The sequence below is a fragment of the Tachypleus tridentatus genome, chromosome 9, assembly GCF_004210375.1.
Source record: "Tachypleus tridentatus isolate NWPU-2018 chromosome 9, ASM421037v1, whole genome shotgun sequence".
Lineage (NCBI taxonomy): Eukaryota > Metazoa > Arthropoda > Merostomata > Xiphosura > Limulidae > Tachypleus > Tachypleus tridentatus.
In genome coordinates, this window is record NC_134833.1 from 48,062,976 (window position 1) to 48,075,567 (window position 12,592).

Below are 12,592 nucleotides of genomic sequence, written 5' to 3' on the forward strand. Positions count from 1 at the left end.
TGAGCTCTTTTAAACGGTTCTACACAGGTCTTTTGTAAAGTGTAAGGTTGAACAAGGCGAAGAGTTTCACCAGATTCTTTATTTTGTTTACCCAGAGCTGTGCGGTTAAAAAACAAAAACAAAAAAACGCTACGTGTTTGGAAAAGGGAAGTATGAACTTTTGCAGTATCCTTTCTCACCAACTTATCTTGAGACATAACGAGATTTCCTTTGCTTTATCATGCATATTGTTTGTTTGTTTTTTAATTTCGCGCAAAGCTACACGAGGATATTTGTGCTAGAAGTTCCTAATTTGGCGGTGTAAGACTAAAGGGAAGGCAGCTAGTCATCACCACTCACCGCCAACTTTTGGGCTACTCTTTTACCAACGAATAGTAGAATTGATCGTCACATTATGACGTCACCATTGATGAAAGGGCGAGCATGTTTGTAGCGACGGGGATTTGTACTCTAGACCCTCAGATTACCAGTCGAGCACCTTAACCACCTGGCTATGCCGGACCACCTTGTACGTTGATAATTACACAGAATCCCACACCACTCCTCCCCTCCCCAAAACATATATATATCAGGATAATTAGTACATAAATCAAAATATGTTGATAACATTCATGCTGTTTCACAAATAATATACTTCATAACTAGTTTCGTTTCACAAGCATAGCTATATGACGACAAAATATTCTATGTTTGACTTAAGTTATACTTTATTACAATCTTGACATGTTAATTGGTTAACACCACGGTAGTTGTAGTTTTCGATTTTGTAATTTTTGTTGCAGAATGTTTTGCTTAGATTGTTTGTACCTCAGAAGATCGATAAGCAGATTTCTGTGCTCAGTGTGTAATGTATTTTGTGAGAAGATTTACTGAAGTAGCTATATACTAAAAAGCCTGGAAATTCTATAAATAAATAGGAGTATTAAAACATATCCAGAAAAACCTCCAACCGACCAAACCAACTAAACATTCTTCCCATTTGTTGAAGATGAATGTCGAGGTTGCTACCGGGTCTTTGGTTAAACATTTATAAAACTGTTTACAAACCATTTCTGTCTGTACTTGATGACACCTTTACTGGCGAACCTACGACCAGTAATAAATGAAGCATTCATGAAACGTGTGTACGATTTTTTTTTTTTTTGTATTTCTCTCTGAATTCTCTAACTGAATTTCCTATTTGAAACTTCTATTAACTTGTTTTAAATATCACATTTACAAGAAAGATACGGACATAAAACTTTCATAACAACTGTGTTGTCTAGAATATTTATAGAAATTAAAAATTATATAGTTTTAACGTTTTAGAATCGTTCAAGGCCAATAATCATAAATAACAATTTTCACGCTACTGAAGTTATTTTGAATTGTTTTTGTTGGTGTGATACTAGATTTTATAAATTTGTACTATTGTTAAGTAAGGACTGTATAAAGAAATGATTAGGTTGGCTAACAAAACAAAATTAATATCAGTTAAATGTTTTTCCATTTAGAATAAATTAAAGTTATACCAAAGAGCTCTAATACATGATAACCTATATTACTATGTTTAAATGAAAAGGTATGTATATATTCACCAAAAAGAACCAAAAACTTAGAGTTAAAATTTTGTAAAATGTGAGTGATGATATACCGATTTTCTTAAATCAAATTATTGAAATTTTCTTTTAGTAAGGTTGTTTTGAAGCTAAGCACTAAGCTACACAGTGGGCTATCTGTTCTCTGCCCACCACAGGTATCAACACCAGGATTCTACCATTGTAAGTCCACAGACATACCATTGTGCCACTGTGGGGATTTTTTTTTGTAATAAAAGTTGATAAACTTGATTACGTACATTTATAATATCTTGATCGCTTCTACTTTATACGTTTCTATGACCCTCTAAGCACTAGTATAGATAATTTACCTGAGAATAGAGTGCCAAAGTGTATGATACTGGAAAAATATTAGAATATGTATTTACGATTAATCTTTTCTAACATGGTTCCTTGGATATAAGAGCTGAATAATAACTTCATATCTGTTTATTTGTTGATTTTAGCAAGACTGGTAGCAGGTACAGTAATGAAAAGTTTTATTCTTATTACATGTTTCAACAGAACATTGGTCTGTCTTCTTCAGGTATGATCAGTACTAAGCAATTCAAATTTTATATATCGTTACAATGGCAACAGGGAATAAATGTGTCGGAAGTAGTGTCGGTAGACAACAGGATATATGTTGAGGTTGAATTCTGGTTGTTACGTTTTATAATTTATCTCGTACGAGTCTTTATTGACAATGTTACAAAGATTATTATGTTATAATGCTTTGTTAAGTTTTGTGATTAACAACAATCAACTCAAACCAACATGTAAGTTGTTAACATTATTTTTCAACTCTATTTGCCACGTTCAAACGTATTAAACACAATAATATATACAAATATATATATATACATACATATGTGTGAATGACATAGAAATTGCACATATTTTTGACTCTGCTTTTCCTTATGGCTCACGCATAGGCGGAAGTTATACTTAAGGTCCTGCATGGTGAAGGTGGTTAGGAAACTAAACTCGTAATCTGAGGGTCGTGGTTTCGATTCGCTGTCACATTAAACATGTTTGCCCTTTCAGCCGTAAAGGTGTTATAAAGTCCATCCTATTATTTGATGATAAAAGAGTAAGCTGAAACCTAAATTATGGAAGGCTAGTGCAGATAACCCTCGCGTAGTTTTGCGAGAAAGTCAAAACAAGCAAACAAGTTAGAAGTACAACTCTACTGTAAACAACTAGAACTTGCTAACAAATCCACTCCTAAATATTATAACAGACTAGAGAGCACCAATTGGTTTACATTGATCAACACTGTAGAGAAGAAAAGGACCAACCAACTGACAGAAAACCAAAAATGTGAAATGAAAACTTCCAACCTTTAATCTTCCTTCTCCAGCATTAAATAGTTTTAGTAAACCATTAACTGATAATCAAATTTCTGTGTTAAACCTAGAAATATTCTTATAATTTGTTGTTATTTTGAATTAAGCACAAAGTTACGTAATGGGCTATCTGTGCTTTGCCCACCACGGGTATAGAAACCCGGTTTTTAGCGATGTAAGTCCGCAGACATACCGCTGAGCCATTGGGGGGCAATATTCTTATAAAAAATTGTTTCAACCACAAAATCTGATATCACTTCTTTAAATTTAATTCTTAATGAGCCCGAAAAAATCCAAATTAATAACGATTTTAGACGTACAGTATCTAAGGGCAAAATATTAAAACCTAACATTAACAGAAATGAAGCTAACGCCCTAAAATAATTAAAATCTAACAAGATATATCAAGAGCTGACAAAGGTGGTGAAATTGTAGTCGTAGATAACCACATAATAAAGTAGGCGTTGACACTTTATTAGATAATGGATCTTGCACCTAAACAGTTCGAACTAAAACAAGAAGATATACTGGCATATTTAACACAAAATGTTTATTCACCTCAATACAGGTTGAACAACCCGTACACTATTCAAAAGAAAGAAAAAACACAGTATAGGACAATCTTGTAATAGAACACGTTATCAACCTTACAGAGTATTGCTTGATATATATATACACACACACATATATCTATGAAAGTACGCTTCGTCACACATTAGATCTAATCGTTATCTATATAACATTGAGCCCATAAAACTTACTCATTGAGTTACTTGAAGAATAGACCACTGTGTAGAGGTTTTAACTCTACTATAATAGATAAGGTTTGTATCAAACACCAAAAAAAAAACCGAAAAGTATTGTTAAATCTGATCTTTCACTACCAACAACATAAAACAGAACAATTGTGTTTCATTTCCTTTTGTATCGGAAATTGTTAATGAATGCAATAAATAGCGTTTCTAATAATTTGAGCATTGATGCAAAAAGTGTTTTATACTTGACATAAAATTAACATCTCACTACCTAACCTGAAAGAATCCGTACTGTAAGAACAAAAACAGGGCACGTACTGTATCTCATATGAATGTGAAAAAAAATGTAGGACAAACGTTACGTTTTTTAGCATTAATACACAAAAATATCAAGATAACATGCGTAAAGGTGAATTCCATATATATCTACTTTAACTTACCATCTATATGAACAGATCACGAAACACTTTTGAATGAAATTATTTTCGTGCATCAACAAAAATCTAGAAAAGAAAGAAGCCGTTTAGAAACTATAGAAATCGTTAAAGCAAGTGACCTATTATTAAACCATAATAATGGTCCTGAAAACTTCAGCTACATGTTGCAAGATCTATTCGTTGTTCATACACTTTGACCAGAACTCAACCTATACCTATATTGTCTCACCCACTGACACTATTTCTGTCACATTTAATCCCTTTTGTCTTTGTAACGATATATAAACCTTGAATTGCTTAGTAGTGTTCATACCAGTGGTGGGTAAAGCACAGATAGCCCTTCGTGTGGCTTTGTGCTTAATAACAAATAACAATAAGAGACCAACGTTCTGTTGAAACATGTAGTATGTTCCACCATCAATGAAACTTTTCCTTATACTTATAAATCGTTATTGACCTACCTACTATTACAATAGCGTAATGTGCTTCCTTACTCAACTATCACATGATTGGTTTTAAGATAATCGACAGTTTAGTAAACTTTTTGACAAACTTATTTGTAGTTGGTTAATCTTTGGTATACTCACGAAACAAATAGTGGATTACATATATTTTACTACACTGATATATATCTCCCTGGTAAGATAGCTGTACTTCTTCATATTTACATCGCTAAAATCTGGGGTTCGATTCCTAACTTTGAACACAGCAGATAACGGAATGTGGCTTTGCTCTCAAAAGCAAAGAAACAAACAAGCATTCAGATCCAGCCCCAAATCTACTAAATGTGTCTTGTCATACAAACACGTAACTACGAGTGTGATGGACAGTTCGTAGTTTCCACTAATAACATACCTTATTATCTGGTTTTCAGCTCATATTCTCAGGTTTTTATTTTTCAAGAATATTTTGAAGTTGTTCAATCATTCACAGATGAGGGAGTGTTCTATACACTATCTTATTTTAAAAAATTACAAAAAATATCAGTTAATTTTTTCTTAGTTTTTCAAATAGAAATGATTCACTAATTTTTATATTTTACATCTATAAAGCTGTGCATTTACTGACATTCTTGGACGTCTTCAGCATCCTGAATTTTCTATGAACCACTGTGTACACTTGTCTTCGTATTTGTTTATGTAAATGACTGCAAAGATAAGAAAGACATGAAGAGCAAATACCTAAATAAGTTGAAAATATCCAAGAATTTTAAAAATAAGGGTTATTACCCATTCATTATTCAAGTAGAAAGTCATTGGAAGATTTTCACACAGCGACATTAATTATTAAACTTTTCTTGATATAGAATTGAACGGTACAGTGTATGGAATGATCTACATAAGTAAAATTCACCATATAAATATAGTTTTCTTGTGGCAGTTGATTCTGTATTTTAGTGCAAAAAATTATTTAAGAGTTGAATAAATAAATTGCGGTGAAATTGTATTTCGCGCATGAGCCATACACACCCGTGAAGTAACAAGGTAATAATAAAAAAAAACGTTTTGTTTCTTTGTGAACGAGTCTCCTCCTAAACAAATTTGCTGATCCGGGTCAAACTTGGCATATTAACATAGTTGTTCAGATTCAGAAGAAATATGTATTAAACTTTCCCATATAGTTAAAAATGATATATATATATATATTTATATTGTACAGAATAATCCGAAAATAATTATCACAATATCTATCCTAAGTATCTGAGATTGAACAGAATTCTACAAGCCAGAGAATGTAACTGAGTATTTTGTATTTTGGTTTGTTTCCCATAGTAACCAAAATTTTTAGTAATAAAATATCCAATTTAATGCTTAGAACAGTGGTTCTTAACTTTGTTGGAGGTACTGAACCCCGGAAGTTTCGAACTTCCATTCACTGAGCCCTTCGTAATTGGAAAAATAAAATATGATTTTTTCAAATTCAAAACGTAAGTAGATATTTTATTAGTGCACAAAATGAACCATGCATCAGTTGCACACAATATCACTCTGTTCAAAGAACAAAAACCAACAAAACATGAATTTCACACAAAAACAAAAACATAGTTCAATGAATATTTACTGCAAATCAATGTGACTTTTGCTGTTGCCTTTCGAGCCTGGCATGGCCTAGCGCGTTAAGGCGTGCGCTTCGTAATCTGAGGGTCGCGGGTTCGCGCCCGAGTCGTGCCAAACATGCTCGCCCTTTCAGCTGTGGGGGGCATTATAATGTGACGGTCAGTCCCACTATTCGTTTGTAAAAGAGTAGCCCAAGAGTTGGCGGTGAGTGGTGATGACTAGCTTCCTTCCCTCTAGTCTTACACTGCTAAATTAGGGACGGTTAGCACAGATAGCCCTCGAGTAGCTTTGTGCGAAATTCCAAAAACAACAAAAAAAAACTGTTGCCTTTCAGAGACAAGTTCAGAAATGCGCGGCTTCACCTTAGCAAGTGCCACTCTCATATCATTTTTGCAATAAAGTCTGTTCCTTTTCTTTGTTTTTATGTCTACTATCCTCTAAAAGGATTGCTCGCAACGATACGTTGCAACATACGGTATGAGTATCTCAAGGGCTTTCTTAGCAATAAGAGGGTACGCTACGATTTGGTGACACCAAAATGTTTAGAGCATTGTTGTTCTGAAAAGTTGCTGTTGAACCTGGCTCTGCTGAAGTTCAATGATTTCGTCGAGATATTCATCATTGACATCTGCTGTCGCAACACTGAACGTGAACGGCTGTCTCATTCATGCTGGATATGACTCTCTGATGGGGAAGTATCCGTCGAGAGACTTTGCGAGCTCACTTAAGTGCATGGCAATTGTTTGCTTCAGTTCCCCGGGTACAAAAATATCTCCGTTTTCAAACACATTTTCGTTCTTACTTACACAGTCGTCCAGCAGGGGAAAGTTTGCGAAGTTATTATTCTCTGTTCGTCGTTTTCATAACGGTAGCTTTTTTGAAAAGCCTTCAGGTTTTCTTCCGCTTAAATGATGTTGACTCCACCATCCTGCATCTGTTGATTAAGATGATTGAGAGCATTGAAGATATCGGCCATGTACCCCAAAATGAGAATGAGCTCAGATTTTCAAAGCAATCTTCATGACAATGTTGGTGCTCTCATAAAAACAGGGCTAATTCCACACGGATGGCAAAAACACGATTCAGCATCTTTCTCCGAGATAACCACCAAACGTTAGAATGGTATAGAAGTACCTCAAATTCAGAGCCCGTTTCATTACATAGCTGTTTGAAGATGAGGTATTTCAGGGCACTACTTTGCACAAAGTTCACACATTCCATTACAATTTTTAATACTTCTTCCAGTTTTGAAGGCAAGGTTTCTGTTGCCAACGCATGCCTGTGCAGAACACAGTGCGTTACAATGATGTGTGGTGCATCGGCTTTCACGAGCGCACCAAAACCAGAGTTTCGTCTCAGCATGAGTGGAGCTTCATCCGAACAAACTGCAAAAAACACATCTTTGAAGAAGCCATCCACAAGTTTCTTCACGTCAGCTGCCTTAGTTGTTGTTGTAAGAGGCTTAGAAAATAAAAAAATTCTTCTTTTATCTCGTCGTTCTTCACAAAGTGCACGAATACAACCAGCTGGCTTAGATTGAAAACGTCGGTGATCTCGTCGAGTTGAAGGCTGAATTTTGCTGGGCTTGAATCAGATCTACAACTACTTGAGCCAAGATGTCATCGCTCATGTCATTTATTTTGCTGATTATGGTGTCATTTGAAAGAAGAATTTGAGATAACTTATTTTCAGCAGTTTTTCCTAGCATGATATTCCCCATCTTCAACGCAGCTGGTTTTATGAATGTTTCACCAATGGTGTGTGGTTTGCCCTGCTTTGCGATTAAGTACGCAACTTCGTACGATTCTGTAAAGATCGGTTTGTCGATGGGTACAAAGCCGAGAACAGGCAAAGTAGCCTTTTCATCGAACCTGGCTCTCTTTACCTTGCATTCAACAAGCGTTGTGTTCTTGTATTTCCCATCTCCATGCAGCTTTCGGGAGTGTTCTCTTAGTTTTGCCGGTGCTAGACTATAATTTCTCAACTTGGCATTGCAAATCATGCATTGAGAACGCTGACTCCCATAATGTTCCGTTATACACGTGAATCAATATTGTACGTATTCGTCCGACCACTTTCTGTTTTTGCTCGACATAGTTAGTATGAAGGGATTGAAAAATTAGGAAAGAAATCACAAATTACGCACGATTACTACAGTCATAAGTCGACTGCTAAGCGCACGAAGTTCTCTGTAGCACAGATATTAAGGCCAAGTGATGTGACGTGATCAGCCGCAGCCAATGATGGCCAAGTGGAGCATGACGTCACAAATCATACGAGTGGTGTGAACCGAATGAACACACACACAGTGTGTGTGTCTTGACCTCCGCCGAACCCCTGGGGTTCGATTAAACCCAGGTTAAGAACTATTAGCTTAGAATAAAGATATTACTCCTAGTTAAGTTTCCTGCTCTTTTCTGATTCATACCAATTAAATTCCGGTTTGTACTAGGGTTAGATAGAATAAGAGCTTAGCCCAGATCAAACAAGTATTTCATGATTAATGTATTTTTGATATATTTTATACTTTTCGATGTAGCATATTGTTTTTCGTACAAGTAAAAGTCAAGAGTATTATTGAATTTCATGCACTTGGTGCACCAAACACACGCGTTTTAAGTTGTATTGTACTGCTTTGAATAAGAAGTGACGTAACTGCCTTGCCATTTGTGTTCATTTTCTCTACTTGACTTCTACACTTTCTCGATTTCGATCCATTTCACTCGTTTTAGAACAAATGTCTTGGAGAATTAACGATACCGAAAAGTTTCACAGATATTTTGTTCATCTTAAACTAATTTTTGCATGCTTTTAAGAGAAAAAAGGCGGAATAGTGAAGTTTCCTTAAAATAATCAACAAAACTTCTAAGATAAGGCATTTAAAGTGCATTATAAAAGCTTCAAAATGACAGCCTATTATGGACAGAGAGTTCATTTTTACTTGTAAACTTTTACCGGATCTGTTGGACTTCCACCAAAGGTAGAGGTGGGTATGCAATTTAGCTCTCTCAAAAAATCAAAATCAAAACGGATATGTTTTGAGTGTATTAAAGTAGAAAATATAAACAATTTATAAAATGTTGGTGATTTTATGGCCTTGTTAAGAATCGAGACTTACTTGAGAGAAAATCCAGTTTTAAATGGTTTCTTTTAAGCAATTAGTTACGTCATATTAAACGTTTAATAGTACTTTTATTTATAAGCTTCCCAGTAACAGAGCGATATGTTTGCGTACTTACAATGCGAGAAGCTGGTTTTAATACTCGTGGTGGTCACAGCACAGATAGCCAATTGTGTAACTTTGTGTTTAACTTCAAACAAAACTTTTATTTACAACACTGGTGTATTATATAATTTATCTAAATTTATACATTTTTATTCTTATCTGTAATTTTTTCTTAGTTTATGGCAGATAGAAAATGATTATCGAAATTATTTTTAAATTATTTTATTTTAAAAAATCGGCGACTCCTGCTGGGAAAACACATGTTCCTTAGAAACATTCTAAGTACCATAAGTTTTCTTGTCAGAACACTTTGGAAATTGCACATGATGTTTCAAAACCGTATTTTAGTGTACACCTAAATCACTTTTCTTTTACCTCGAGTTTTACATCGCTAAATCAGGGACGGCTCGCACAAACAGCTCTCGTGTAGCTTTGCGCGAAATTCAAAACAAACTAAACCACTTTTCTCTTAAATTAATATCGCTTTTTTAAACAATATGAAATTAAGTACATGAATATAATGCGTGTAAATGTATAATACGTCGTAAAGATCAATAAACGTTGTCAAGAACAGATTCATTTACGAAAAATGTAGTTTAAAAATGGCGAACATTTTTGGAAATAACTTGTACTATAGATGAAACTTCACAAATTAAAAAAAAAGATGGTTATAAGTAAAACATAAAAAATGAATATATATAATAATAATAAGCTTTTAAGAAGAAGAAGAATAACTTCCTAATACATTTTAAAAGTAATTGCTGTTGAGACAACACGTAGGTTTCAGTCATAAAAAAGACAAGAATGAAAAACAATACAATCTATTATTTGGGGGAAAATAGTTTTTATCATGATAAACGTAAAGCTATCATTTAATAACTTAGTATGAGAAACATTTAAAACAAGCTCCATGATATAAAACAAGGACATTTAAAATGTGGAGAAATTACAAAAATTATATATTGAAGAAAACATTGTTTAGTATCTTATCACTTGGCTAAGTTAGAAAACAAAGTAATTTTGCATTTACACTTTTGTAGATTAAGGAGCTTCACTCTTACTTGGTCAAAATAACATTCATTGATGTGAATACAGTAGAAACTAAAGGATACTTTTTAACACAGACTAAACAGCTAAGGAAAAAGACGAAAGAAACTTATATAATTTTGTCTCTGGTAAAATCAATTATTATTTAAAATTTGACAATAGGAATGTTATCTCATTATACAGCTTTGTAAAATAGGTTTTATTAAGTTCTGAATTATATCACTTATAAAAAATCTTATAAGAATTGAATGATATGAACAATTCATCATAGTATTACATCTAAGAAATACTATTTGTTAAGCAGTATGAAAAAGAATTACAACTCTTCATAATTTTCTATTACCGTTTTCCGTATTTCAAATTAGTTTTGTTACGCCACAAATGTCAAAAAAATTAATATATATCCCTCACTACAATTAAATAAAAACAGGTATTTACTATACCATTACAGAATAGGTAGAATACACTCATTCATATACGCAAATAATTTCAATATTCGCCTGTCACTAAGAAAATGTTATAATCATAATAATAAAAAAATCCAAAATAAATCTGACTTGTTTACTTTTAATAAATAGTTTCGAAACTTACCTGTAATATACAATATACAAAATAAAACTATAACGTTGCCAAAATACAATACGAAACGATCATAGCAGCAACTCATTTTGATAGTTTTTCTAGTACGCTTATATCAAGTGCCGCAGCTAAACACCAACGCTGGAGGGGTGTGGGTATAGACTGTAATTTACCAGAAGATCATCTTTTGTTTCGGAGTTTTAAGAGGAGTCAGCACTCTGGAAGTGAAAAACCTTTTAAGGGGCCATTAAAATATTTCTATAAAAACTTGCAATTACTTCTCTCTACAACACACACACACACACACACACACACACACACACATATATATACACGTAATTATATTATTCTTATACCAGGCAAAACCATGTGCACTTTGAAGCACTTTGTATTCTGGAATTTACACCAATATTGATATTAAATTATACATATTTCTGATACTAATATGCGTCAGTGTTTGTTATTTATACTTATGGCAAAGTTACTAAGGCTATATTCCTCCTTCACTAATTTTCTACTACTGATCACAAGAGAGGCAGCAAGTCAACCCTGCCACTCGCCATCAATGAACCTACTGTCGCTCTGTAACGGAATTAAAGTGCGGAGACCATTTGTGGTATATCATGGATTCAAACCCGGATCGCCCGGATCTACATGTAAGGTAAACCCGCGCTTCTGTGTCAAGAAAAAAAAAACATTAAGTTTTTCAACATAAAATTATGTAATTTCAGTAAAAAATAAGTAAACGAAAATTTTTCTTGGTGTAAGTTTTAACATAAATATACCTTTATTGACCTGGTGGTTAACATATCGAACTAAGAATTTGAGTGCTTCGGGCTCGCTTCTAGTTACTGAAAAATTGAGCCATATAGTAAAATTTCCACTACCCGAGTAAAGAGGCCAACCAGATGCTTTATTTCTAGTCTATCAGTGACGGCTAGTGTAAACAAACCTTTTGTAACTTTGCCTGAATTTCATTTATAAATAATAGTCTAATATATATCATATTTAATCCATATTTTGAGTTTCGATTTTTTTAAAACTATATTGATACTTTCAAGTTAAATATCAATTTATTATCACAGCTCAATGAAGGACTAATGTATTCATTCGAATAATACGAGTGATTCTTCAAAAGTAGTTTTAGTCAAAGTATGTTTAAAGATTCCATATGATAATAATTGACAGTTTCAGCTTAAAGCAACCGGAATACTTTTCACATTAAACTCCAGTATCTATAGGAAGTGCGAGATCGTCAACGATAACCATTTTCCATATATCCTCTAAACTGTTCACAAAGACTAAATAGCCTATAAAGTTTAATAGCGGAACATGTGAGCTGTAAATCAAAGTAAACTTTGTGGTGTACGAATTTCAGATGTAAACAATTTTATATAGTTAGTATGATTTATTAGAATGCGTCTATAGTATATGATATAGACATAAATATATTCTAAGTATCATAATAGTTCGGGTTGAAAATTAATTCAGAAACTACCGACTATTTTCTAGTTCAATTGACAATCAGGAATAAATACTCTTATTCCCCTGTAAAAGAAAGAAAA

General features: G+C 33.6%; 1 protein-coding gene across 1 annotated transcript in view; it reads right to left on the reverse strand.

The window, feature by feature from the left end:
* The window catches only part of LOC143225202 (uncharacterized), a 58,345-nt gene extending 47,143 nt beyond the window's left edge, over positions 1-11,202 (reverse strand). The window contains exon 1 of the mRNA XM_076454204.1: positions 11,040-11,202. Coding sequence (XP_076310319.1) covers positions 11,040-11,115 — 76 coding nt within the window. The 5' untranslated portion in view covers positions 11,116-11,202. The remainder of the gene's footprint in view (positions 1-11,039) is intronic.
* Positions 11,203-12,592: the final 1,390 nt, after the last annotated feature.